This window comes from Haliotis rubra, unplaced genomic scaffold (assembly GCF_003918875.1).
Source record: "Haliotis rubra isolate DU_JTF1 unplaced genomic scaffold, ASM391887v1 Scf1068, whole genome shotgun sequence".
NCBI lineage: Eukaryota > Metazoa > Mollusca > Gastropoda > Lepetellida > Haliotidae > Haliotis > Haliotis rubra.
The window spans coordinates 276213-303551 of NW_025764968.1; the positions used below are offsets into that span (position 1 = coordinate 276213).

The 27339-nt window shown below is 40.6% G+C and overlaps 1 protein-coding gene across 1 annotated transcript; it reads right to left on the reverse strand.

The window, feature by feature from the left end:
* LOC124279311 lies at positions 1 to 26977 on the reverse strand. The gene is made up of 5 exons (XM_046715126.1): positions 26887 to 26977; positions 6727 to 6867; positions 6447 to 6536; positions 3563 to 5931; positions 1 to 24 (listed from the first exon to the last, which is right to left on the reverse strand). The coding sequence occupies exons 2-5, from the start codon at positions 6854 to 6856 to the stop codon at positions 1 to 3; spliced, it is 2613 nt and encodes an 870-aa protein (XP_046571082.1). The 5' UTR covers positions 6857 to 6867; positions 26887 to 26977.
* Positions 26978 to 27339: the final 362 nt, after the last annotated feature.

A 27339-nucleotide genomic window follows, 5' to 3' on the forward strand; every position in this document is an offset into this window, starting at 1 on the left:
TCAGGCAGTCAGTGTTGTTTTCATCTGCAATGGACAGAGCAGCACCCTCAGATACAAGGAGATAATACACATCATAGTGTCGTCTCTCTAATGCCATCATTATCGGTGTTTGTTTTGACTCTCCTCCCCGTCTGTTGATGTCACATGTTTTCATGGATAGGATGTGTTTCACTATAGATATGTTACCTCCTTCACATGCCAACATCAGACAGTCTCTGTTGTATGCATCAGTAATTGTCAGATCAGCACCCTCAGATACAAGGAGATAATACACATCATAGTGTCGTTTCTGTAATGCCCTCATAATCGGTGTTTGTTTTGACTCTCCTCCCCGTCTGTTGATATCACATGTTTTCATGGATAGGATGTGTTTCACAATAGCTATGTTACCTTCTTCACATGCCAACATCAGGCAGTCTCTGTTGTATGCATCTGTGATGGTCAGATCAACGCCCTCAGATACAAGGAGATGATACACATTATAGTGTCGTCTCTCTAGTGCCATCATAATTGGTGTTTCTTCTGAAAATCCTTCCCGTCTGTTGATGTCAAATGCTTTCATGGAAAGAATGTGTTTCACAATAGATATGTTACCTCCTTCACATGCCAACATCAGGCAGTCTCTGTTGTATGCATCTGTAATGGTCAAATCAGCACCCTCAGATACAAGGAGATAATACACATCATAGTGTCGTCTCTCTAATGCCATCATAATTGGTGTTTTTTCTTCGAATCCTCCCTGTCTGTTGATGTCAAATGTTTTCATGGATAGGATGTGTTTCACAATAGATATATTACCTCCTCCACATGCCAACATCAGGCAGTCAGTGTTGTTTTCATCAGTAATTGTCAGATCAGCACCCTCAGATACAAGGAGATTATACACACCATAGTGTCCTCTTTCTAATGCCCTCATTATCGGTGTTTGTTTTGACTCTCCTCCCCGTCTGTTGATGTCACATGTTTTCATGGATAGGATGTGTTTCACAATAGATATGTTACCGTCATCACATGCTAAGATCAGGCAGTCAGTGTTGTTTTCATCAGTAATGGTTAGATCAGCACCCTCAGATACAAGGAGATGATACATACCATAGTGTCGTCTCTGTAATGCCATCATTATCGGTGTTTGTTTTGACTCTCCTCCCCTTCTGTTGATGTCACATGTTTTCATGGATAGGATGTGTTTCACAATAGATATGTTACCTCCTTCACATGCCAACATCAGGCAGTCAGTGTTGTTTTCATCAGTAATGGTTAGATCAGCACCCTCAGATACAAGGAGATGATACACACCATAGTGTCCTCTTTCTAATGCCATCATTATCGGTGTTTGTTTTGACTCTCCTCCCCGTCTGTTGATGTCACATGTTTTCATGGATAGGATGTGTTTCACAATAGATATGTTACATCCTTCACATGCCAACATCAGGCAGTCTCTTTTGTATGCATCTGTAATGGTCAGATCAGCACCCTCAGATACAAGGAGATGATACACATCATAGTGTCCTCTCTGTAATGCCATCATTATCGGTGTTTGTTTTGACTCTCCTCCCCTTCTGTTGATGTCACATGTTTTCATGGATAGGATGTGTTTCACAATAGATATGTTACCTCCTTCACATGCCAACATCAGGCAGTCTCTGTTGTATGCATCTGTAATGGTCAGATTTGTTCCCTCAGATACAAGGAGATGATACACATCATAGTGTCGTCTCTCTAATGCTATAATAATTGGTGTTTTTTGTGAAAATCCTCCCTGTTTGTTGATGTCAAATGTTTTCATGGATAGGATGTGTTTCACAATAGATATGTTACCTCCTTCACATGCCAACATCAGGCAGTCAGTGTTGTTTTCATCAGTAATTGTCAGATCAGCACCCTCAGATACAAGGAGATGATACACATCATAGTGTCGTCTCTGTAATGCCATCATTATCGGTGTTTGTTTTGACTCTCCTCCCTGTCTGTTGATGTCACATATTTTCATGGATAGGATGTGTTTCACAAAAGTTATGTTACCTTCACCACATGCTAAGATTAGACAGTCAGTGTTGTTTTCATCAGTAATGGTCAGATCTGCGCCCTCAGATACCAGGAGATGATACACATCATGGTGTCCTCTCTGTAATGCCATCATTATCGGTGTTTGTTTTGACTTTCCTCCCCGTCTGTTGATGTCACATGTTTTCATGGATAGGATGTGTTTCACAATAGATATGTTTCCTCCTTCACATGCCAACATCAGGCAGTCTCTGTTGAATGCATCTGTAATGGTCAGATCAGCGCCCTCAGATACAAGGAGATAATACACATCATAGCGTCGTCTCTGTAATGCCCTCATTATCGGTGTTTGTTTTGACTTTCCTCCCCGTCTGTTGATGTCACATATTTTGATGGATAGGAAGTGTTTTACAATAGATATGTTACCTCCTTCACATGCCAACATCAGGCAGTCCATTTTGTATGCATCTGTAATGGTCAGATCTGCGCCCTCAGATACAAGGAGATAATACACATCATAGTGTCGTCTCTGTAATGCCATCATTATCGGTGTTTGTTTTGACTTTCCTCCCCGTCTGTTGATGTCACATGTTTTCATGGTTAGGATGTGTTTCACTATAGATATGTATCCTCCTTCACATGCCAACATCAGGCAGTCTCTGTTGTATGCATCTGTAATGGTCAGATCTGCACCCTTAGATACAAGGAGATGATACACATCATAGTGTCCTCTCTCTAATGTCGTCATAATTGGTGTTTTTTCTTCGAATCCCCCCTGTCTGTTGATGTCAAATGTTTTCATGGATAGGATGTGTTTCACAATAGATATGTTACCTCCTTCACATGCCAACATCAGGCAGTCAGTGTTGTTTTCATCAGTAATTGTCAGATCAGCACCCTCAGATACAAGGAGATGATACACATTATAGTGTCGTCTCTGTAATGCCCTCATTATCGGTGTTTGTTTTGACTTTCCTCCCCGTCTGTTGATGTCACATGTTTTCATGGATAGGATGTGTTTCACTATAGATATGTTACCTCCTTCACATGCCAACATCAGGCAGTCAGTGTTGTTTTCATCAGTAATGGTCAGATCTGCGCCCTCAGATACAAGGAGATGATACACATCATAGTGTCCTCTCTGTAATGCCATCATTATCGGTGTTTGTTCTGACTTTCCTCCCCGTCTGTTGATGTCACATGTTTTCATGGATAGGATGTGTTTCACAATAGATATGTTACCTCGTTCACATGCCAACATCAGGCAGTCAGTGTTGTTTTCATCAGTAATGGTCAGATCTGCGCCCTCAGATACAAGGAGATGATACACATCATAGTGTCCTCTCTGTAATGCCATCATTATCGGTGTTTGTTCTGACTTTCCTCCCCGTCTGTTGATGTCACATATTTTGATGGATAGGATGTGTTTTACAATAGATATGTTACCTCCTTCACATGCCAACATCAGACAGTCTCTGTTGTATGCATCTGTAATTGTCAGATCAGCACCCTCAGATACAAGGAGATGATACACAGTATAGTGTCCTCTCTGTAATGCCATCATAATTGGTGTTTCTCGTGAAAATCCTCCCCGTCTGTTGATGTCACATATTTTGATGGATAGGATGTGTTTTACAATAGATATGTTACCTCCTTCACATGCCAACATCAGGCAGTCTGTGTTGTTTATATCAGTAATCGTCAGATCAGCGCCCTCAGATACAAGGAGATAATACACATCATAGTGTCCTCTTTCTACTGCTCTCATAATTGGTGTTTTTCCTGAGGATCCTCCTCGTCTGTTGATATCAAATGTTTTCATGGATAGGATGTGCTTCACAATAGATATGTTACCTCCTTCACATGCCAACATCAGGCAGTCGTTTTTGTACCTATCAGTAATGGTCAGATCAGCGTCCTCCGACAGCAGGCGAAGATAAACATCTTGATGTCCTCCTTTTGCGGCAAACATAACTGCTGTTTGATTCAATGTTCCTTCCTTCTTGTTCACATCGAATAGCTTCAGTGAAATTAAGAAGTTCACAATTGAAAGATTGCCATTTTCACTCGAAAAATGCAAACAATTTTTGCCGCCTGTTAATGCTAAATCGGCTCCTTTTTGTTTTAGGAACTTTAGAAAATCAAGGCGATCTTTTTTGGTACAAATCATTGCAGGCGTTAAATTCTCATAATTCACCAAATTAATCAAGGCAGGGCATGTTTCAACTACCTTTGTTGTCAATGCCATTCTTCCTGATTCACATGCATAATGCAAACAGGTGTTTCCTTTCCTGTCCGTCACTGAAATATCAGCACCTTTCTGTATGAGAAAGTTGAACACCTTAGGATTTCGGGACTTTGCGGCAATGAGCAGGAGGGTTGTTTCATCGATGGCATATTCAACATCAAATCCTTCATGTGCACACATCACTGTAACGAGGTGTTCCAGATGTTCAAGTTTGTCATGGGTAATACAGGCTACCACACATGTATATAGATCAGGTACTGTGTCACCCAGTCTTACGGCAACTTCTAAAGACTTGGAGAATAGAAAGTAACTGTAAGATAGGGAAGCCAAATACAAAAAGCTATCACCAGTTTCCATGTCCTTTCGCAGGACAGTATCGACAATGTCATCATTAATCTCTGTCCATAGTAGAAAGGCAATCCTTTCATCCCGGAGAACGGGGTGTTTTACTGTCCAGATGAAGCACCCTTGTCGAATACCTTCCACCAGTCTGTTCACTACTGTTGGGTGTAGCTGGGGGGTGATGGAGATCAGGTTTGTGACATCATCAATGTCTGATGGCTGTGGACTAATACCTAGTGTCACTCTTTCATACAAGAACTTCAGTGAGCAGTGTTCCAGCAGCAACACGATATTGAGATGTCCTACAGCACAGGCTGCAGCATCGTATATGGAGGGGTGGGAGAAAAATGCTATGTGATCCTCGACTGTACAGTAGATCCCAGTAAAGTTGTTGATATCCTTGGCAATGCCTGTCCTTGTACAACAAGGAACTACTTCCTTGACAGCATCAAACATCACATGTCCAGCTTTCCGTGACTGCAAAGAAACAAGGTTCAGTTTTCCATCAGACAGGATGAGGATGATGATTGCTGCCGATCTATTGCTTTCTTCCCGGACAATACTGTCAAGGTCGCCTCTCAGATATGTCAGTGGATGGTTGAAGAATTCCAGCTTGTGCATCTGGAAGACAGCATTGGTGAAAAACAGTCTGCTGATAAGAGGGAATCCAAATATGTTGTGTTTTGAGTCTGTGATGACACAAATATCCTCTTCAGAGATATCGAATGCAGGGTGTTTGGACTTGTAAGAACACAACACACGTTTCTTTTCGTCAGTCGTGAGACAGTCTTTAGCCATATCAAGAACAGCTTTTGTTGTGAGTAGATCCACTTTGTACTGATGTAGTCTGGAACATCCTTCCTTCCAGTTGTATGTCCTAGATGTGAACACAAGCTTCAGTCTGTAGACAGGGGGTTCTTCTTTGGATTCGTCCTTCCCTTTCGGTTGTTCATCCTTCTTTTTCTTCTTTGAAACCACTGTGTCTGCAGCAGTTTCATCACGATCATCAACCAAAGCACTAAACAGTATAGTTAGTCTTTCCAAATTTGAAGTGAATGTAACAGAGCCAAATATATCGTCAAAAACAACCAACATGTGTGATTGTCGTTTAGAAATTGTATCAACATCAAAGTGTTCAATGTTTTCCACAAACACTGTTTCATATCCCTGTTGGTGATATTCCTCACAGATCATCAGAGCAATGCTGGTCTTCCCATCTCCTGGAGCTCCACAGATGCTGACATGACCATGCTTCTCAAGGAGTTGTTTGGTTGTCTGGAGGGCAAGGATGTCCACAAAATACTTCTTTAGGTGTTCCAACTTTTGACAGAAACGTTCTGTGGGGAAAGGGATATGAAATTGTTAGACAGTTAATGTGGTCGGTGTTTGGGTCTGATTCTGGCAATTCATACAAGTCATTGTGACATTTCCACATGTTATGCTCACTGCACAAAACGAAAGTTTCCTCTTACACGCATTTATTTTAATCGGTCTATAACAAGAATATTGTAAATATTTTAGATCAACTGTACTTTGTTCAGGACATCTTCTGAGCAATTATTTTTACGATAAAAGCTGAGAACAAATCCCCAGCACTCATTGCAATAAAGAAGTTGACTATCCATAGAGCTTGGTTTTCCTTCAAGAAATCCCCGGTTTATTTGGGAAGATTGTTATGGATTTTCCAGTTGATCAACCCTTAGTCCTAGTGACCATGCAAAAACTTTTCATTTTCATGACAATAGTTGTGCCCTTTCAGCGACTACATAAGGGATGGAAAACAGCACAAGAGATGGGCTTTTCGTCATTATCCTCTCTATCAATTTATCAGTATGTTTGTGCAGCATCTCACCTTGGGATAGACATCCTCTAGTTCCTTGCTCCCCAACGGAGACAGAGACATTGGAAGCATTGGTCAAGTCCACCTGAGACACTGGACCACCTGCAACAGAACAAGTTAACCTCTGGTCTCAATTTTCCTGTTATTCTCATACTGTCTAAGCATAAATTCAAACAAATTATTTGACTTTGATCAGTTCTTTCTTACTCAAGCCTATATTTATAGACCATCTCCTGCTAATACTCATGCTTATCTAACTGCATGCATGACTTTGAGTGTATGAAATGCTCACTGTAGTTGTGCTGTGTGGCTAATATAGAGGTTGGTTGTCTCCCTTGTACGTTCCTCCTCAGGACTTCAGCCGCTTCCCCAGTAAGCCTTCCGGTCATCTGATGGTCACTTGCGTCGGGATTTCCTTCCATTACTCACTGTCCTGGAGGTAAAGTACAGTTGTAACACCTGTCACATAATTATAACAGAGGACTTTGATCAACCTCAACCTTCATACCCAATCAAGGGCTAAATGAGTGAGTGAGTTGAGTTTTATGCCGCGCTCAGCAATATTCCAGCTATATGGAGGAATCAAAGGCTAAAAGAATCATTTAGTGCAACATATAGTCAGTATTTTATTATTGTTTTGATTTGTTTTGTTATTTTCGTATAGTTTTCATCTCCAGCAAGAGAATAATAGTAATAAGGGCATTTGTAATGTGTTGAATTCCGCACCACAGATGGGCACGCTCAAAGAGCTACTATCTGATTATTATTACCCCTGATAACCCAAGCTGAGGGTATCTTCAGATTATGACTAGTCCCAGTATGACTATTCCCTGTTTGACTTCTCATGAACATAAACATATAATGGAGCACTGTACCTGTGTAGCTGATTACTCCCAGTTTGTCTACTCTTTGAAATAAACCTATAAGGGAGACTCCCAAGGCCTACCTATGATGATTAGAAGCCAAATGAATCGGGGATCTTGTGATCATTCATTGTTTGTTTTGATATTTGGAGATAACTCCTCTACTCGGATTAAGACTTATAGTACAGGTTGTTTGTTTTGAAAATTGGACATAATCCCTCCATATTAGACTGACTGACTTACTGAGTTTGGTTTTACGCCGCCTCTAGCAATATTCCAGCAACATCACGGCGGGGGACACCAGACATGGGCTTCACACATTGTGCCCATGTGGGGATTCGAACCCGGGTCTTCGGCGTGACGAGCCAACGCTTTAACCATTAGGCTACCCCACCGCCCCCTCCACATTAGAACCCAAGCTAAGTTTTGAAAACTGGACATAGTCACATGACTTATCCCACCGTTGCCCGTTTTCTGCTGGGTGAACAGAGGCAATTTTGAACAAACTCACTTGCCTAAGATGAGACCACATGTATCACATGTGCTTCGTTGTGGGGCAGGACTGAAGTCCTAGAAACTCTCAGGATTCAAGCTGCCAAACACGGTCACCCATTCAAGAGGTGTCCTCGACCAAGATTGCTTAATTTCAACTGATTTGTTACTTGTGACCTGAACTCTATGCACAGGACCACACACGTTCATGGCCTACACAAAGAAACACGCCGGATAGCTGTATACTTTGAAACCTGACCTCTGATATTTCATACAGATAGAACTATTCAAAGCCTTAGTCTCATTGTTTCAGTTTACAAACATTTCTTTGTGAGGTTAGCATATTTGATTATCATCGGGAGATGGTCCGGTGACAGGGCATTACCCCAAATATAAGTATATCACTGGCTAATATGCTATACATAAGTGCCTAAGGTGTGATGTGCTTCATCAACCCAGCTCCCCACCCGCCATCGAGTGTCAAAATGTTGCAGTGGAAACCACCCTGTAACACCAGCGCTACAAGGGTGATAGACTCCAGAAATACAGACATGAATAGCTAAGAAATCTGAAACACAAAATGCTAGGCTGGTTCGACCTTGGTCAAAAGTGTTGAGAAATTCATAATTCAGAGGTCCATATCACCAGCTTGCCCCTTGAACCACTGCCTACTGGCATGGGACTCCAGGCATAATAGATCACACAAGTACGTCATAAACATGGTTTCTTTCAAGTCACATTTGCATGTTCACAGACAAAAGTATTGTATGCACAGGGCATGACGTGACCAGTCGATTGATAGAAACAGGCCCATTGGAAGTGGTGTGTTAGGCAAAGGGAACACGGTTCCAGCCTCCTTTGCCCTGGACCACCAGAATCCCTTCCTCCACCGACACAAGGGCAAACAGGTTGCCCATTTGGTCGCCTTTTACGAACAACAATGGGGTGCTGTTGACAGATTTTACCCCCGGGTCCACGCAGGGGAGAGCTATTAGCCATACCCAGCACTCACCACGAGTGCCGATCTGAGCTCTGAGCTTTACTAATGTAAAAAAGCAACATACCTTGTTCGAGGAATTCGCCGAGAATACATTATTTAATATGATTGTTCATTGTTATCTAACTAAATGAATTTGATGACCCGTGGATATCATGGATATTGATAGGTCATGTGTGCTATCTCAGCATCTGACTAATGGGGTTTAATTTGAAACACCTGAAACAAACTGACGTGACCAGTTGAGATAGGAACGCGTGTGATAATATCCCAGTAAGCTATATGTACCTTGGAATATTAGATTGTATGATAACACGTAACATCGAACACGTTTGTTTGTTTGTTCAGCTTCAGATGTCTCGGATATATAACTATTGAAGACTGCAGTTACGACGTTTGCCGTTTGTCATTCTCCTGAATTGACAAGGACGCGTAAGATATCAACAGTTACTTTGTTTGTTTCTTTGTTTGTCTGTAATTCATCTGGAAAAAAAATCCATCTTTCCAAGCTTGGAAATGTCTTGGAAAGATGATGTTTCCAAGACATTTCCAATTTTGGAAAGATGATGTTTCCAAAAATTTCCAATCTTGGAAATATCCTCAAGGGGAGATAACTGGTGGGTGATGGTAAATTATTGTTCTGCATGGGCTAATTGCAATAGTGGCATGGGGCGGCATGAGTGTTTCATGGGGTCGTTAAGGCGACTGGCGGTAGTCTTTGATGTTTGGTGTTGTTTTAGTAATGATTGTTTAAGGGGTTAACGAAAGGATTATCGACTTGACTAGTCGAAATTGCAGTGAACACATTTTAAGTGTTCAATGTTGTGGGTGAAAAATGAATTTGTCACGTTGAGTTTAAATATGTATCATCATAAGCTTATATCTAGTCAGTGAGAGTTAATTTCGTACAAGGGCCACCGACCCGTTTTACAATTATAAAGATGAAAATACAATCCAGCGCCATATATAATATTAAGCTGTATGCTAACGTGTACAATGTCTCATTTAATCTTATACTCTATATTCAAAAACTTCGCTCTTTTTGTCAATGTTTCACATGGATTATTTATGTAGTATTGTGGGAGAAGGCTGTTTCTCAGATCACAGTAAAAAGGACATTCAATAAAGAATTGGTACTCTGATTCAATGGTAAGTACAATACACAGAGGGTAGAATCACTCATGTTGTTTTATATTTACTTTTCGCCCTTATTCCAACATTAAAGGATGGTCTGAACAACGAAACTTACTCAAAGCAAAACGAATCGTTGCGTTGCCGTCCTGGGGGGTCGAGTGATGGTGTCACCATGCACTAATTTCCACCGGACCCCGCAGTTCGTGCTAAATCATTTAGTAAATGGGTTATGTTTGTGAGTGCGAAGCGAGCGTTGTGGAAGCTTGGAACGATATCTTAAATTTGTCCAGATCGCTTCGAGGAAGTTAAAGAATCAAACTACTTACTACTTGTAGTACAATATATATATGATTGATGACCAAAAATATTTTCCATGACACAACTTGAAGCATAAAGATTCCTTTCTCGGAAGCGAGGTCGTGGTGGAAGTGACAATAATATTGTAAGTAGTGTATTATTGATTACTTCACCTCGCTTCCTCGAGAGAAATTGTTATGATATAAGATATGTCACGCAAAATCCTATTGGACATCAATCAAATACATATTGTGCTATAGTAGAAAGTAGTTTTGATTTTGTAACTCGGTGAAAACAAACCTAAATAGCATTTATTCTCAGACTCGCGGATGTTCGCGACAGGGCGCTGCCATTTTTAATAATCGTAATATGACGGGCTAAAGTCTGTTAAAGAATTAATGAGATTATGGTTTGTTTTCATCAAATTAGAAAAGCAAAACTACTTTCTACTCGTAGTTAAATATGTATTGGAATCATGGCCAACAGGATTTGGCATGACACAACTTATAACATAACGATTTCTTCCTCGGAAGCGAGGTGGGGGTCGAAGTGACATACTGCGCAATAAATATCTTGCTACATTCCCATGGTTGTCCACTCACCAGTATGTAGATACTAGTCAACGTGCGTCTTTCTATTTGGTCTTATAATCCTAATTAGTTTATTATCATACTTATGTGCATTTTGAAACTAAATAAAAATCAGGCGATCTGTCTTTACTTATAACTTGAATATCTAGACATATCTAGACGCCCTAGTGTATGTTGTCTGTCTCATTACTTCACGACGAAATCATGGATTCTGTGGAATGCTGCGACAAATGAATAAAAACAAAATGCAATTATTAAAACTAAAACAGGTAGTTATAATGATGTCAGGCTATTACTTTGTTCGAGGAATGTATCCATCAATATCCACAAAAACGAGCCGTATGTCATTCACCTGCAGCTGTTCCAAATGATGTGTCTTTTAACAGTCTAATACATGTTCACGAAAAGTGATATATCGTTTCAGGTATTTTACATAGGTATATAGTCTCATTGGTCACCCAAGATAGCACACCTGGCCACTAATTGCATAATGTCCGCCATTCTTTACAAAAAAAGTAATTTAGTTAGCCAATAATGAGCAATCAATCAATGTCTTGGCGGTTAATCCTTCGAAAGAAGGAAGTTGTTTTACGCAGACACAGACACGACAGAGTGTATTCAGTATTGATTAGTTAATCTACATACATAAACAATACCTTTTGACAAATCCGCTGTGTAAGATAAAAGTAATTAATCAATCAGCGTGTTATCCGTTAATCCTTTGATCGATGTATATTATATTGGGTATTTACTCCAGACACAAGAAATGCAAAATGGGAACCTTTGTCGGGTTATCTAAGTGGTGTTACCTGTTTTAAATTCATTAACTGACCATCAAGTGAATGATGACAAATAACATGTGTAGGTTTATACCACCTAACACGGGTTAAAACATGGGAGTATTAATTGCTGTATTGCATGTGTAAACCTATGGGCCGACACTATTTTGAGAATACGGACAGAACTTCATTGTTGCATAAGAAATACATATAAGCATTTGCTGTGTGCTATAACTGTATGTACCTATTTACCTAAGTAAATTTTCAGAGCCTTCTAGCAATGGCAAAGTGGGGTTGTTTAGTTTACGGATTCAAATGGATCAAATGTCATTTTTTAATATTATACGTCATATTTTTACATGACGTGAATAAATATCGAGGTAAAAAACCCACAGAAATGGGATCAATTATGATGAGTCAATATGCCATCCACGCATTAGAAAACCCGCAAAAGCCCACACTGCTTTGATACTTTAATACAATCAGACAAGAACTACCGGGGAAATGTTCAAATAACGGCATCTGATGGGCATCCACCCTTCCTACTGTCGCACTGTTTAGGTTGAAAAAATTAACCGTAACCGAGATGAGCGAGGCTGATCATAGTTTTCACTATCACTAGCGACTGGTCTCGAACAAATAAGTCCCAGCGACACCAGGCAATTACGACAGAATCGTCTATGAAAACAAGTTGTAACTCGGAAAGGGAGCAGGACAAAAGCCACCCAGTTATTTTACCATTACAGAGAGGACAAGTACCACCCATATTGATTTTAATGTATACTTTGATGAATAATTTGGTTTCTTAAAAAATGTATTCACTTTGATAAACATACAGCTTTCATTTTCACAACAATTGTCACGATTTCTGTTCCTGCTGAGCTGTAGGCTCGTTCGATATCTCGCGATGTCATTATCGCGATAATGCACCAAGGAAATCATCAAAGGAGTGGATTGCTTAAGCGGTGCAACTTGTATTGTGTTGGATTTAGTTGATTGTGTGAATAAGGAAGTTATCATAATATAACACTGAAATCAAGTTGATGTTAGCTTGATAGTGTTCCATGGTCAACATAGCAATGTTGATGAAAATGGTATTGTATTATACGCAATTTACTTTAATACTCCCGACTTTCATGCAAATGAAAGGATCCAAAAACAAACGGATAGTGTCATACTTAAAATTGATGTTTATTCATATTCGGAAAAGAATTTTCAGATTGCACATATGTTGCCAAGAAGACAGAGAAAGGTTAAATTTCATAAAAACATACCATGTACAAATTTACAAAAATATGTTACACAAATTTACACTTTCTTCAAAGCATACCGAGGCGGTTGGGGTAGGGTACATGTATAATTGTCAATTACTATTTATGCTACAGACTCAATGTATTTACCAACAAAACAATTACTTGATAATTACCGGAGAAATTATCTCTAATCAAATGTCAGCAAGCTTTTATAAACATGACTGTAGTTCAAAGTTGAAACAAATGGTTTGGGTAGCCTAGTGGTTAAGGCGTTGGCTCGTTACTCCACAAATACAAATATATAAAACGTAATATATACAAACTTATAAGAAGTTTATAGCACTAACACAAGCAAATTTGTTTTGAACGTTCTTGATAAATCATATTGTTAAAGGTCACATGCAACCAAAAAATCAAACATAATTAAAACACAATTATCACTTATTCATGACATAATATACATTGCTGATTATGAAAAAACATATAAACAAAATTATAAGCGTACAATCGCAAAATCAAAAGTGCAATATTTTGTACTTGGGTTTACTTCCCAAGAAACGAAGCAGCCGGGATACCGAACCCAGTCAGAGCGAGTGTGTGTGCACTCAAGTGTAACGGCTGGTTCATTTGCAGACGCCCCTCACGGTTCATTATGTGTGTATATACCGAGATGTTGGATTTTGTAAATACATCCTCATTTTTTGTGTATAACATTTTGCAATCAACAGACATCATAACATGTCATGTGTACAAGTATCACACCTGCCTGTCTGTGTAAATACATAATGTGACAGAGACCGACCGCCATTAATCAATACGTTTTGTTTATGGTGTATAGCCTGATAGGTGTTAAGTTCAAATTGCATGTGGTCAGTGATCGAAGCTGTGTATTGAACATTGTCATTAGCAGAAAGGCAGGCAGACACATAGGCGTCAATAAAACAGACACTTGTCTGCGACAACGACATATCTGTGTCACAGTTAGCTATTCTGTCAACGCTAAATAATGACATTGCTTTTAAGTATCGAACTGAGAAAGTGACTCGGTAAGAAGAACGTGGTGAAATAGACAAATGAAATTATATAAACAGTTAAATTGGTAATATACTGTCATAACATAAAAAGCTCGCGCCTGTGAAATATCAACGAAACATTTAAAAAAATAGCTCACACCAAAGCCTTCGCCGAATATTCACCGGACAACCCGCTGCGCGAACCTATCGTTTTTGTCATCGCATTATTTTTCAACTTTATAAGTTGAATTTGCATTTTTGATGATTTGTTTCCGTAAATCCATACCGAAAGGTATCAGAATCTGCAAAGTTGTGTTTTACGTTGCATGTGACCTTTAACATAACGCTAGGAACACTACTTACATTTAAAAAAATTTGTTGTTATTTTTGTTACAATCTATTTGAGATTTGATTTTCCTTGACTTCGTTGTAGAGATTATGTCGTTCAATGTTGAGACTGTTGCTCTGCAGTCTTTCTGACTGCATCTCCATGAGATCCATTCTCTCCTTCCCTCTTGTTCAGAATGAACATATACCGGTAACCGTTTACACATAGATATCGTCAACCACGAAAAGTAGGAAGAAACTTCATCTAACTGTGCATTTAGCACAACTGAATGTGTGGAAATAATGGTGAAAACTGTCATTTCCAAAGTTCTTATAGCAAGTTTCTGCAATAAAATGAATACCTCACGACTTGAGTGAACTAATTTATAAATCAAAGTGACTGTGTGAACTCACTAACATGGATTCAATCTCATACTGGTAGTTTGGTATACATGTCTTATTTCTTTTCTTGAGTGAACACGTTTTTTCATCTTGTAGAATCCCTTAAAACAACACCGTAGTCAAAACATCAAACGCTTTTTACCTTGACCCAAATGTCTAACGTACTATTAACCTCGATAATGATACAAGAATGAATATGGGAACCCTTACTCTATGCATCGACAAGAATACCTGTCAAACAAGCATGGAGTTGCTATTGGCATGGCGTCGTGTTCTCATTGCAGGTTTTAACATTTTCAAACGTATATAATTGTCACCACAGCGACAAACCTATTTTACAGTTGAGTAGAATGCATCCAACCTGACCTCACAATGAGCGGTGTGATAATTCAAGACATAGATAATCACAAGCATCTAGACCTGACCCTTCCAAATAACTGTAACTGGGATATTAACATAAATTCCATTGGCTGGCTTATTATGAAATTAATCTCTTGTATAAACTGGAATCTTTCAAATGTATATTTGTCTCTGGAATCATATCTGTGAGCTTGTGGGCTGATTACCTTGATCTAAAATGAATGTTTTATTAAAACATTCTGTAACGTTTTGCTTGTAAATGATCACATTAATCTATATAGACTTATGATTCAGTAAAAAGGGAATTCATTTGAGTATCTGCTTCAATCCGCACATGTTTGGACAACACAACCACTTTTCTATTGACAAGTTAATGAGATTTTCGTGAATACGCCCATTGCATAACACCGTTATTGAGCACAAACTCAAATGGCCTCTCCCTTGTGACAGGTGTTAATTGGAGAATGTATTCTACTACGATTAGTTCCCATGAAGTAGACTTGTAAATATATAGAGTGATTACCTCCAAGACCTGGTGATCTCGAACAAAGGCCAGTTAATGTTTTAACAGGCACAAGGTTGATACAAAAGTTGAAGGGGTAAAGAAATGAAATAAGCCTAAACTGAATTTGACATTTTCATGACATAATATATTTGGTGTTGCCACAATTAATCATCATCAGATGAAACATATCATGTGAAATATATCTCAACTATCATTTGGAGGGCCTTTAGCGATCTTCTAAAATCTGCCATGCCAACACCCCAAGTAATAATAAGATACATAATTTTCAAATCATGTATGACCTGTTTCAACTTATGACTGACCCTACGAAGGTCACCCAAAACTCTAGCACTTTGTTAGATATTAGTAGATTAATCAATAACTCTCGCGAGACGTAGACCGTATCATCCCCGTAGACGTTGAGTGAACACATGAATCAGTATCATTATAATCTCAGTGAGCTAAACTCAGGAAATTCGATCACATTTCAAAACAAGTTCAGATTTTTATAGCACCCAGTCTCTTATTCCCGTATAACAACACCGACGCAACATGAACGAGATTATACTGTAATAACAAAATCCTACTTCACGGGAATACCCCATTACGCCATGGCACGGGTTCACTTTCATTGCATGTAATACACTCAGTCAGTCACTGTCATATAGTCCATATAGCTTAGGTGTATGGAATTTGTATTCATACGAACATTGAAAGGACTGGGGTGGGAGAGTTGAAATTAAACACATTTGCGCGTTTGTGGATAACAACTAAAACATACACTTGAAACTGACTTTTGAAAATGCTCGCCATACTAGCGGTAAATAGAACAGTCATCATCAATTTTTGACACATAGAACAAGAAGAATGCAGATGAGTGAAGTTAAACTAATATATAGAATTGGTTCCTAGTTGGTCGCATAGGACGGCGAATAGTAAACACCTACTCTATATCCCAACTTTAAAAAATTTATCACTTCACGCGTGAAACACAGTTGCTTTGATATCAAGCACAAAGGGATAATATGAATATATGGCGTATTCCTGCAGTTTTCATGAATAAATATGTCACATGCAAGATACATTATCAATAATAAGAACTCTAACAGATCAAAAGATTCGTCAAATAGTTCAGTCTATACACTCATGGAACATGTGTTATATTTGGGATTACACTTTCTTAGTAAAGTACAAATTCTAGTACTTTTTGAGTTGAGCACCATCCGGGATACGAACTCACACCCTCAGTCAGGCACCCTATCGCCAGCACACACAAAATCAGCCTCCTAACCAACTCAGCTACTGCGACTTCCACAAAAAATGGAAGTCGGACAACTGGTAATCTAGACTGCGGGCTTTGTGTACCCCTCTGATAAGTGTTAATTGGCACGGCTCCCACGGCCGAAGGCTATGATTACACAATGCCATACACTCATGGGCCGGGGATCCTTGGGGAAAAGGAGAAATTGAAAGAAGTAGTGGTAAAATCCTTCCTAAATTTCCAAAAATTTCCAAGCCTTGGAAACATCATCTTTCCAATTTTGGAAATTTTTGGAAATACGATGTTTCCAAATTGGAATTTTTTGGAAATCACCATTTTTTTTCTTGTCTGGACCAGGCAGTCCAGTGATCTACATTGTTAGCACCGATCTACGTAATTGGGATACGATGACAAGGGTCAACCAAGTCAGCGAGCCTGACCACCCGATCCCGTGAATCGCCTGTTGCGACAAGCATGGGTTGCTGCAGACCCATTCTAACCTGGATCTTCACCGCTATCAACTGTTACTGCTCAACCTTATCCATAGGTAAACAATATTTAGGAACGCCCGGCTCTCAGGGCTGTGGCCTATCGTTGCTCAAATACAAACTGCTACAACTATAACAACTCGACAATGGAATACATTATACATCTGAGGGTTTTTCCCGAGGTTTACCCGGATATACACACAGGGCGACTTTCTGCATATACAACGTATAACAAAGCACAAAGTCACCCTGTTCGTTTGCCTGAATACTCTGAAGGGATATGATGTATAATGTGCACAATTTGATTTTGACTGATAGCGTCAACCTTTCAAGTAGTGTCCACACTATTCCGTGACGACAACACGTCAATTTGGGTGTAGTTCTTTACAGTATTCCCATGTTCTGATGTCGTTCTTAGATCCACCGACAGGTGTCGCATCGCGCAGGCAATAACCTTAAATATAACAAGACAAAAGATGCTAAAACTAGTCCATAATAAGCAGTTTTTGAATCAGCGTAAAAAAGGTCCATCCATATTTTAAATCCATCAAAATTGGAGTGTTATTTCCCAGTGAGTGAGTTTAGTTCTGTTACGTGTTGGTTTATGTGTAGTGATTCAGAACAAGGCACAACAAAAGAGGAGATGAACGATGAACCTTTTTACTTGAACATCATGGCTGACTACACCAACTGGCCTCAGACCACAGTTACCCCCCTTAACTTTTACCATGACCCGGAAGTAAAATATGAGAATATAGTGCCTTGTTTAAATGGGCTGTTCTGCTTGTGCTGATTTTTTCAGGGTGACTTGTGATAGCTTAAATGAAAGGTAAGACATTGTACTTTATTGCAAAATAAAGTCCACAATCTACTCATGGTATTGACACCAGCCTTCCTTGATTTGACCCCAAGTTCAAGGCTGTCTGGTGTGTTTCGGCTCGTAACTTCCGGTGACCATTGTTTACAGTGGATACAGCAAAATCGACATGGTCGATCCAGGCTCATATTTTGCCGATTAAGTGACAAGTGGCAGGTTGGTGAGCATGCAACAGGAGAACAGCCTACGACCGATATTAATTATGGTGCACTGGCATGTCACCGTAGATAGCAAAGAAGGAAAATAATTGTGGTCTGAGGCCTGATATGGTGAAGGTAGTGCAAGTGTTTAATTTGCTATATGTCTGTTATTTTTCAAAATATTCACTTGAAACTTTGCATATTTACTGCCAGGAGCATTTGAAATATGTATACATGTGTTTTCAACTGAAAATTTTTTACATTTTTATGAATTTATTTCAGTTTTCTGATTGCATATTGTTTTAGTGAGTGAGCGGACACATCATATTTAGACATATTGGTTCAATTATGGTGAATGTATGTATCACTACACCGCACGTGCCTTATAGATGCATGTGATACCTAAAATGGCTAATATTCAAGCCTTTTTCAAAAGATATAGAGCCAAGTTTGTGAAGAATTCAGTCCTCAGTGTGGAAAATGGCATATGTCATATGACTGGAGCATGCAAGCACAGTGGGTATGTGGTGTTGTGGTATTTTTGCCCCATAGCCTACCAGTGGCGTACTACTCATGCTCACAGGCTGAGTTTTATAGTACACAGGGAAAACTTCGACATAGGTGATTACGACATCAGCCATTTGTGCCGCAACAGTAAATGCACCTATGTCGAACACCTGTCTGCTGAACCACACAGCATAAATGCAGACAGAGTGGCCTGTGTAAACAGGGGTGTGTGTAAAGGCCATGCACCTTTCCCAGATTGCCTTTTGGCATTGAAGTTATAGGAGAACAGAAAAACAAAGGCAAAGTATATGAAAAATACTATATCATATAATATAGTAAAATTTTTATTCATATTTCCTGATTTTCACCACAGTCACAGTTAGTTGTGACATAGCTTTTATTCACAACACATAGCTTTAGAGACATTATGATGTATTTAAACTTAAAGTTACACAGTATCTGTCTTTAGGAAGTAATTAGCACATACAGTTCTGCAGCATCACTGCACATTTTCAATATTTTGAATAAGAATGTTCATGGTTTTGCTGAAACACGGTACAGGGTCTAACTGACCCTTTCTGTAGTCCCCACTCTGCTTGTCAGTCTGTTTGGACTTCAAATGTTCACAGATCTTGCTTCCATGCTGTGTAAGTTTCCTTTTCACAACACTGGGGCTTTTCTGATAGTCTTTGTGATAGGTAGCCTCCTTGTCCATTTGTTCAAGTGACCGCACAGCTCGGCTTGAAAGTTTCACCCCAGAATGGTCGCACTTGTCGATTGCTGATGTCCCAGGGCCATTGTTGAGCCTGTGAATTGTGGAAGTAGCCCTCCCAATCATGTTCCTTGAAAAGTTTACATTCTTTGGCAAAGAAATACTCAGTGATCGATTGGCAGCTTCACATTTCTGTGTGTCTGTGTACAGTTTCATTTGTTCCACCACTTCTACACTTAACTTCATTTTGAGAATTTCATTAAGCAAGTGTTTATCATTGTCATCCATATTGAAATGAGTGATACTGTTGCAGCCGAGGAACATGGATCGCTGCCACCAGCTGTTTGTTACACCTCCTCTACACACAACTGAGTACCGGGCACACCTGGAGCAGTCGCCGCTGTAGCACTTGAGGGTTGCTTCGAGCACTCTTGGTAAGATACTACGAAGTGTTTTCATGTCACCTGCATGATCTTTCATGAGTTCTTTTAGTATCAGGCTGCACCGTGCTTTGACATCCTGGCTCAGCACCTTCTTTGCTTCCATTTTATGTGTACGAGTAGTGCCGGGGAACATATCTGGGTTAAAATCAGCTCTGTAACATTGTCGGAACTGTCCTTGAACCAAGTGGGTTGGGTCAGCTAGCCTTTGCACCTTCCACATTGGGTCCAACACTTTGAGAGCTTTGTTTACTCCATCTGCAGACTTCGAATCCCCATCGGTTGTGGCATACTTTATGAGTACACCCTGTAGTGCGAGCTGATTACCAATGTCCTCTCCCATTTTGAACTCAGAGAATGGAGTGAAAGCCGACATGTTCGCAGTACAGTCTGGGTGCCCCCCTGGACATTTCACATCCATGCCTTTTCCTTTCAGCCAGGCACCAGTCCAGCAGAGCTTATTCTGGAATGACGCACCGACGATGAACTTCTTTTCAGTAACAGTTTCAAGCAGGCGATGCCGATTGCTTGTGATGCATTCTGCCCTGGCTTCTTCCTGCTTGCTATTGTTGTCGAGTTGTATCGGCCATCCATAGCAATGTTCATCTCACACGGCTCAGTACCCCTCTTTCGATTAACTTCCTTCACTAACTCCACCTTTTCTGCCATATCCTTAGTGTTAAGTTCAGTTACAGCCTTAGCCACCTTGTTGGAGGTCCTCTGCATACTGCTCCTGCATGGGGTGGAATGTCCATGTTGGCCATCAGTAACCTCGCTCTCGTATTTCCTATAGGTGTGTCCTGTAGACCCAAGGCAAGTCCCACGTTGGGTGCTGCTGGGTTTGGCCCAGGTTTACCCGTCTCGATTTCTTTGTATAACTTCATTTCAGGTGCTACAAAGTCACATGTGACACATTTCAGTGTTATTTTCCAGCATGCTCCCATTTTCTCTCCTTGGCTATCTGCAGCTGAGGGTCGTCACAGTCACTGGATGTTGACCGATGCAGTCGCAGAGCTGTGTTCCATGCTTCGGCCACCTTTTCATTGTCGACTAGTCGCATACCCTCCAAGTCATCTTTGCTTGACTCTTGTTTCAGGTCATGCTTGCTCGTTGAAGTGGGACGCAGCAGCCTCACTGAAGTAGAGATGCCATCGCAGTCAGGTGTTGACAGCCCAGTGCCATCCAGCCTTGACTTGGTGACCAGGGAGAAGTCTTCTGCACTCAACCTAGTGACTGTCCTGGGTATCTGGGGTGAAGAGGCACTTTCCGACTCTTCCGATTCAAGGGTGAGACCTTTGTTCCAGGGAGTATGGCCTTTGCTGAACTGTGACTTGATTTTCTTGCGGTCGCCTTTCATCGTGATTGTGTCGAATAGAACTAATGAGCTCTGAGCACAGCATGTACTTATATATCCCATCTCTGTGTGTTGTCACTGGCACTGACAAGCAGGTATATGTATTAGAAAATGTATTGGAAACTCAAGACATACACATGTCTTGTGCCACTGGTGTAAATCGCAGTTGAGCCATACACACCTACTGACACTTTGTCGCGTATTGGCCAGGTGTCAGGTGAGAGTGGACACGCTTGGTGACTCGCTGCACTTGATTGGCTGTACTCAGCTACTTGTGCAGCCAATCAATTTAACGAGGAAAGATAGGGCTTTCTAATGAATAAAAATTTAACAGTTTCAATTTTCATTTTAATGGAATTATTTTAGTATAAAATGCATGTATGTATATAAAAAATAGAGAAAAAAATGAAAAAAATGCTTTAATGGACTGAAACCATTGTCCTTTGATAGCACATGCAATAACAAAAGAGGAACACTTGATGTTTTTGTCAATTTCCACCTGGTTATGGAGTTATAGACAAATTAGAATTGTGTTTGAAATTAATTCATGCCCAAAATTAACACTCAAATGCCAGAGATACAGCATGGAGTAAAAGGAGTATAAGTCAAGTTGTGTATGAGTTAGGGCTTTCAAATTTTCTGTGAGCCTTACATAGTGTCTGGGCTTAGTATTGATGAAGTTTTATTTAATTTGCAGACTTTTTGGTGTCCTGATAGGCCTCAGACCACAGTTACCCCCCCCTTAACTTTTACCATGACCCGGAAGTAAAATATGAGAATATAGTGCCTTGTTTAAATGGGCTGTTCTGCTTGTGCTGATTTTTTTCAGGGTGACTTGTGATAGCTTAAATGAAAGGTAAGACATTGTACTTTATTGCAAAATAAAGTCCACAATCTACTCATGGTATTGACACCAGCCTTCCTTGATTTGACCCCAAGTTCAAGGCTGTCTGGTGTGTTTCGGCTCGTAACTTCCGGTGACCATTGTTTACAGTGGATACAGCAAAATCGACATGGTCGATCCAGGCTCATATTTTGCCGATTAAGTGACAAGTGGCAGGTTGGTGAGCATGCAACAGGAGAACAGCCTACGACCGATATTAATTATGGTGCACTGGCATGTCACTGTAGATAGCAAAGAAGGAAAATAATTGTGGTCTGAGGCCTGATATGGTGAAGGTAGTGCAAGTGTTTAATTTGCTATATGTCTGTTATTTTTCAAAATATTCACTTGAAACTTTGCATATTTACTGCCAGGAGCATTTGAAATATGTATACATGTGTTTTCAACTGAAAATATTTTTTTTTACATTTTTTATGAATTTATTTCAGTTTTCTGATTGCATATTGTTTTAGTGAGTGAGCGGACACATCATATTTAGACATATTGGTTCAATTATGGTGAATGTATGTATCACTACACCGCACGTGCCTTATAGATGCATGTGATACCTAAAATGGCTAATATTCAAGCCTTTTTCAAAAGATATAGAGCCAAGTTTGTGAAGAATTCAGTCCTCAGTGTGGAAAATGGCATATGTCATATGACTGGAGCATGCAAGCACAGTGGGTATGTGGTGTTGTGGTATTTTTGCCCCATAGCCTACCAGTGGCGTACTACTCATGCTCACAGGCTGAGTTTTATAGTACACAGGGAAAACTTCGACATAGGTGATTACGACATCAGCCATTTGTGCCGCAACAGTAAATGCACCTATGTCGAACACCTGTCTGCTGAACCACACAGCATAAATGCAGACAGAGTGGCCTGTGTAAACAGGGGTGTGTGTAAAGGCCATGCACCTTTCCCAGATTGCCTTTTGGCATTGAAGTTATAGGAGAACAGAAAAACAAAGGCAAAGTATATGAAAAATACTATATCATATAATATAGTAAAATTTTATTCATATTTCCTGATTTTCACCACAGTCACAGTTAGTTGTGACATAGCTTTTATTCACAACACATAGCTTTAGAGACATTATGATGTATTTAAACTTAAAGTTACACAGTATCTGTCTTTAGGAAGTAATTAGCACATACAGTTCTGCAGCATCACTGCACATTTTCAATATTTTGAATAAGAATGTTCATGGTTTTTGCTGAAACACGGTACAGGGTCTAACTGACCCTTTCTGTAGTCCCCACTCTGCTTGTCAGTCTGTTTGGACTTCAAATGTTCACAGATCTTGCTTCCATGCTGTGTAAGTTTCCTTTTCACAACACTGGGGCTTTTCTGATAGTCTTTGTGATAGGTAGCCTCCTTGTCCATTTGTTCAAGTGACCGCACAGCTCGGCTTGAAAGTTTCACCCCAGAATGGTCGCACTTGTCGATTGCTGATGTCCCAGGGCCATTGTTGAGCCTGTGAATTGTGGAAGTAGCCCTCCCAATCATGTTCCTTGAAAAGTTTACATTCTTTGGCAAAGAAATACTCAGTGATCGATTGGCAGCTTCACATTTCTGTGTGTCTGTGTACAGTTTCATTTGTTCCACCACTTCTACACTTAACTTCATTTTGAGAATTTCATTAAGCAAGTGTTTATCATTGTCATCCATATTGAAATGAGTGATACTGTTGCAGCCGAGGAACATGGATCGCTGCCACCAGCTGTTTGTTACACCTCCTCTACACACAACTGAGTACCGGGCACACCTGGAGCAGTCGCCGCTGTAGCACTTGAGGGTTGCTTCGAGCACTCTTGGTAAGATACTACGAAGTGTTTTCATGTCACCTGCATGATCTTTCATGAGTTCTTTTAGTATCAGGCTGCACCGTGCTTTGACATCCTGGCTCAGCACCTTCTTTGCTTCCATTTTATGTGTACGAGTAGTGCCGGGGAACATATCTGGGTTAAAATCAGCTCTGTAACATTGTCGGAACTGTCCTTGAACCAAGTGGGTTGGGTCAGCTAGCCTTTGCACCTTCCACATTGGGTCCAACACTTTGAGAGCTTTGTTTACTCCATCTGCAGACTTCGAATCCCCATCGGTTGTGGCATACTTTATGAGTACACCCTGTAGTGCGAGCTGATTACCAATGTCCTCCCATTTTGAACTCAGAGAATGGGTGAAAGCCGACATGTTCGCAGTACAGTCTGGGTGCCCCCCTGGACATTTCACATCCATGCCTTTTCCTTTCAGCCAGGCACCAGTCCAGCAGAGCTTATTCTGGAATGACGCACCGACGATGAACTTCTTTTCAGTAACAGTTTCGCAGGCGATGCCGATTGCTTGTGATGCATTCTGCCCTGGCTTCTTCCTGCTTGCTATTGTTGTCGAGTTGTATCGGCCATCCATAGCAATGTTCATCTCACACGGCTCAGTACCCTCTTTCGATTAACTTCCTTCACTAACTCCACCTTTTCTGCCATATCCTTAGTGTTAAGTTCAGTTACAGCCTTAGCCACCTTGTTGGAGGTCCTCTGCATACTGCTCCTGCATGGGGTGGAATGTCCATGTTGGCCATCAGTAACCTCGCTCTCGTATTTCCTATAGGTGTGTCCTGTAGACCCAAGGCAAGTCCCACGTTGGGTGCTGCTGGGTTTGGCCAGGTTTACCCGTCTCGATTTCTTTGTATAACTTCATTTCAGGTGCTACAAAGTCACATGTGACACATTTCAGTGTTATTTTCCAGCATGCTCCCCATTTTCTCTCCTTGGCTATCTGCAGCTGAGGGTCGTCACAGTCACTGGATGTTGACCGATGCAGTCGCAGAGCTGTGTTCCATGCTTCGCCACCTTTTCATTGTCGACTAGTCGCATACCCTCCAAGTCATCTTTGCTTGACTCTTGTTTCAGGTCATGCTTGCTCGTTGAAGTGGGACGCAGCAGCCTCACTGAAGTAGAGATGCCATCGCAGTCAGGTGTTGACAGCCCAGTGCCATCCAGCCTTGACTTGGTGACCAGGAGAAGTCTTCTGCACTCAACCTAGTGACTGTCCTGGGTATCTGGGGTGAAGAGGCACTCTTCCGACTCTTCCGATTCAAGGGTGAGACCTTTGTTCCAGGGAGTATGGCCTTTGCTGAACTGTGACTTGATTTTCTTTGCGGTCGCCTTTCATCGTGATTGTGTCGAATAGAACTAATGAGCTCTGAGCACAGCATGTACTTATATATCCCATCTCTGTGTGTTGTCACTGGCACTGACAAGCAGGTATATGTATTAGAAAATGTATTGGAAACTCAAGACATACACATGTCTTGTGCCACTGGTGTAAATCGCAGTTGAGCCATACACCTACTGACACTTTGTCGCTGTATTGGCCAGGTGTCAGGTGAGAGTGGACACGCTTGGTGACTCGCTGCACTTGATTGGCTGTACTCAGCTACTTGTGCAGCCAATCAATTTAACGAGGAAAGATAGGGCTTTCTAATGAATAAAAATTTAACAGTTTCAATTTTCATTTTAATGGAATTATTTTAGTATAAAATGCATGTATGTATATAAAAATAGAGAAAAAAATGAAAAAAATGCTTTAATGGACTGAAACCATTGTCCTTTGATAGCACATGCAATAACAAAAGAGGAACACTTGATGTTTTTGTCAATTTCCACCTGGTTATGGAGTTATAGACAAATTAGAATTGTGTTTGAAATTAATTCATGCCCAAAATTAACACTCAAATGCCAGAGATACAGCATGGAGTAAAAGGAGTATAAGTCAAGTTGTGTATGAGTTAGGGCTTTCAAATTTTCTGTGAGCCTTACATAGTGTCTGGGCTTAGTATTGATGAAGTTTTATTTAATTTGCAGACTTTTTTGGTGTCCTGATAGGCCTCAGACCACAGTTACCCCCCTTAACTTTTACCATGACCCGGAAGTAAAATATGAGAATATAGTGCCTTGTTTAAATGGGCTGTTCTGCTTGTGCTGATTTTTTCAGGGTGACTTGTGATAGCTTAAATGAAAGGTAAGACATTGTACTTTATTGCAAAATGTTTTTGGTCCACAATCTACTCATGGTATTGACACCAGCCTTCCTTGATTTGACCCCAAGTTCAAGGCTGTCTGGTGTGTTTCGGCTCGTAACTTCCGGTGACCATTGTTTACAGTGGATACAGCAAAATCGACATGGTCGATCCAGGCTCATATTTTGCCGATTAAGTGACAAGTGGCAGGTTGGTGAGCATGCAACAGGAGAACAGCCTACGACCGATATTAATTATGGTGCACTGGCATGTCACTGTAGATAGCAAAGAAGGAAAATAATTGTGGTCTGAGGCCAACTAATGACGTTGCACACATATCAAAGGGACGTAACTCGCAATTAGTGCGTTCACTTGCATACCACGTAACAAGTTTTACGCCGCCTCTAGCAATAATCCAGCAATATCACGGCGGGGGACACCAGAATGGGCTTCACACAATGTACCAATGTGGGGAATCGAACACGTTTCTTCTACGTGACCGAACTCTTTAACCACTCGGCTACCCCACTACCGCCCCTACCCATTTTTTAGAAGAAATTCCAGCGAGTTATTGTCCCCCTTAAAAGTTCATAACTTGTACACTTGCTGTAAGTGGACCACAACTGGTTACAGGAATATATTTCAGTCACATCGCTATTCCTAACAGAACAAATCAAACCTTACATCTTTAATGAAAGACAACCTAACATTGTCTGAAATGCAATGGCTAGTGTAGAAAACACACAGTACTCACGTCCGACTGATGAAGTCCAATAAGCGTCATCCGATTGCATCACAGGTAAGTCCTCACACCTGATAATCACAAACGTTATTGATGGTTATATTCGGTTGTTCGTATGTCAGTGTCGTCAGACCAAGTGCGGTGCATACGGCGTGAAGCAGGCATACACAGGTGACTGTTGCAACTGCGTAGAAGCCGCCTAATTGTGCAACTGCCAATCCTATAAGCGGTATGTAGGTCATTGCGTCACCCAATGTATTGTCGCGTATTGACTGTCACCAAGACTACAGCCTTCACGGTGGGCTGTTATCTGAACACCCATATATAGTAACGTTCATGACAAGTGGATATCTATGTCGTTAGTTTGGGCTGGGTAAGACAGATAGGCTATGCCATAATTTAGGGCTAGGCCTAGGGTCAGACAATGAAGAACAGTTGGGCCTTTGGTAATGTCCGGGTCTGAGA

Excerpts from the sequence above, each read along its gene's own strand:
- LOC124279311 (XM_046715126.1), bottom strand. The coding sequence starts at position 6,856 with ATGGAAGGAAATCCCGACGCAAGTGACCATCAGATGACCGGAAGGCTT. Across the intron at positions 6,537-6,726 it reads AGCCACACAGCACAACTACA|GTGGTCCAGTGTCTCAGGTG; the intron begins GTGAGCATTTCA and ends GTTCTGTTGCAG. Across the intron at positions 25-3,562 it reads GAGAAACACCAATTATGATG|ATGAAAACAACACTGACTGC; the intron begins GCATTACAGAGA and ends TGTCCATTGCAG.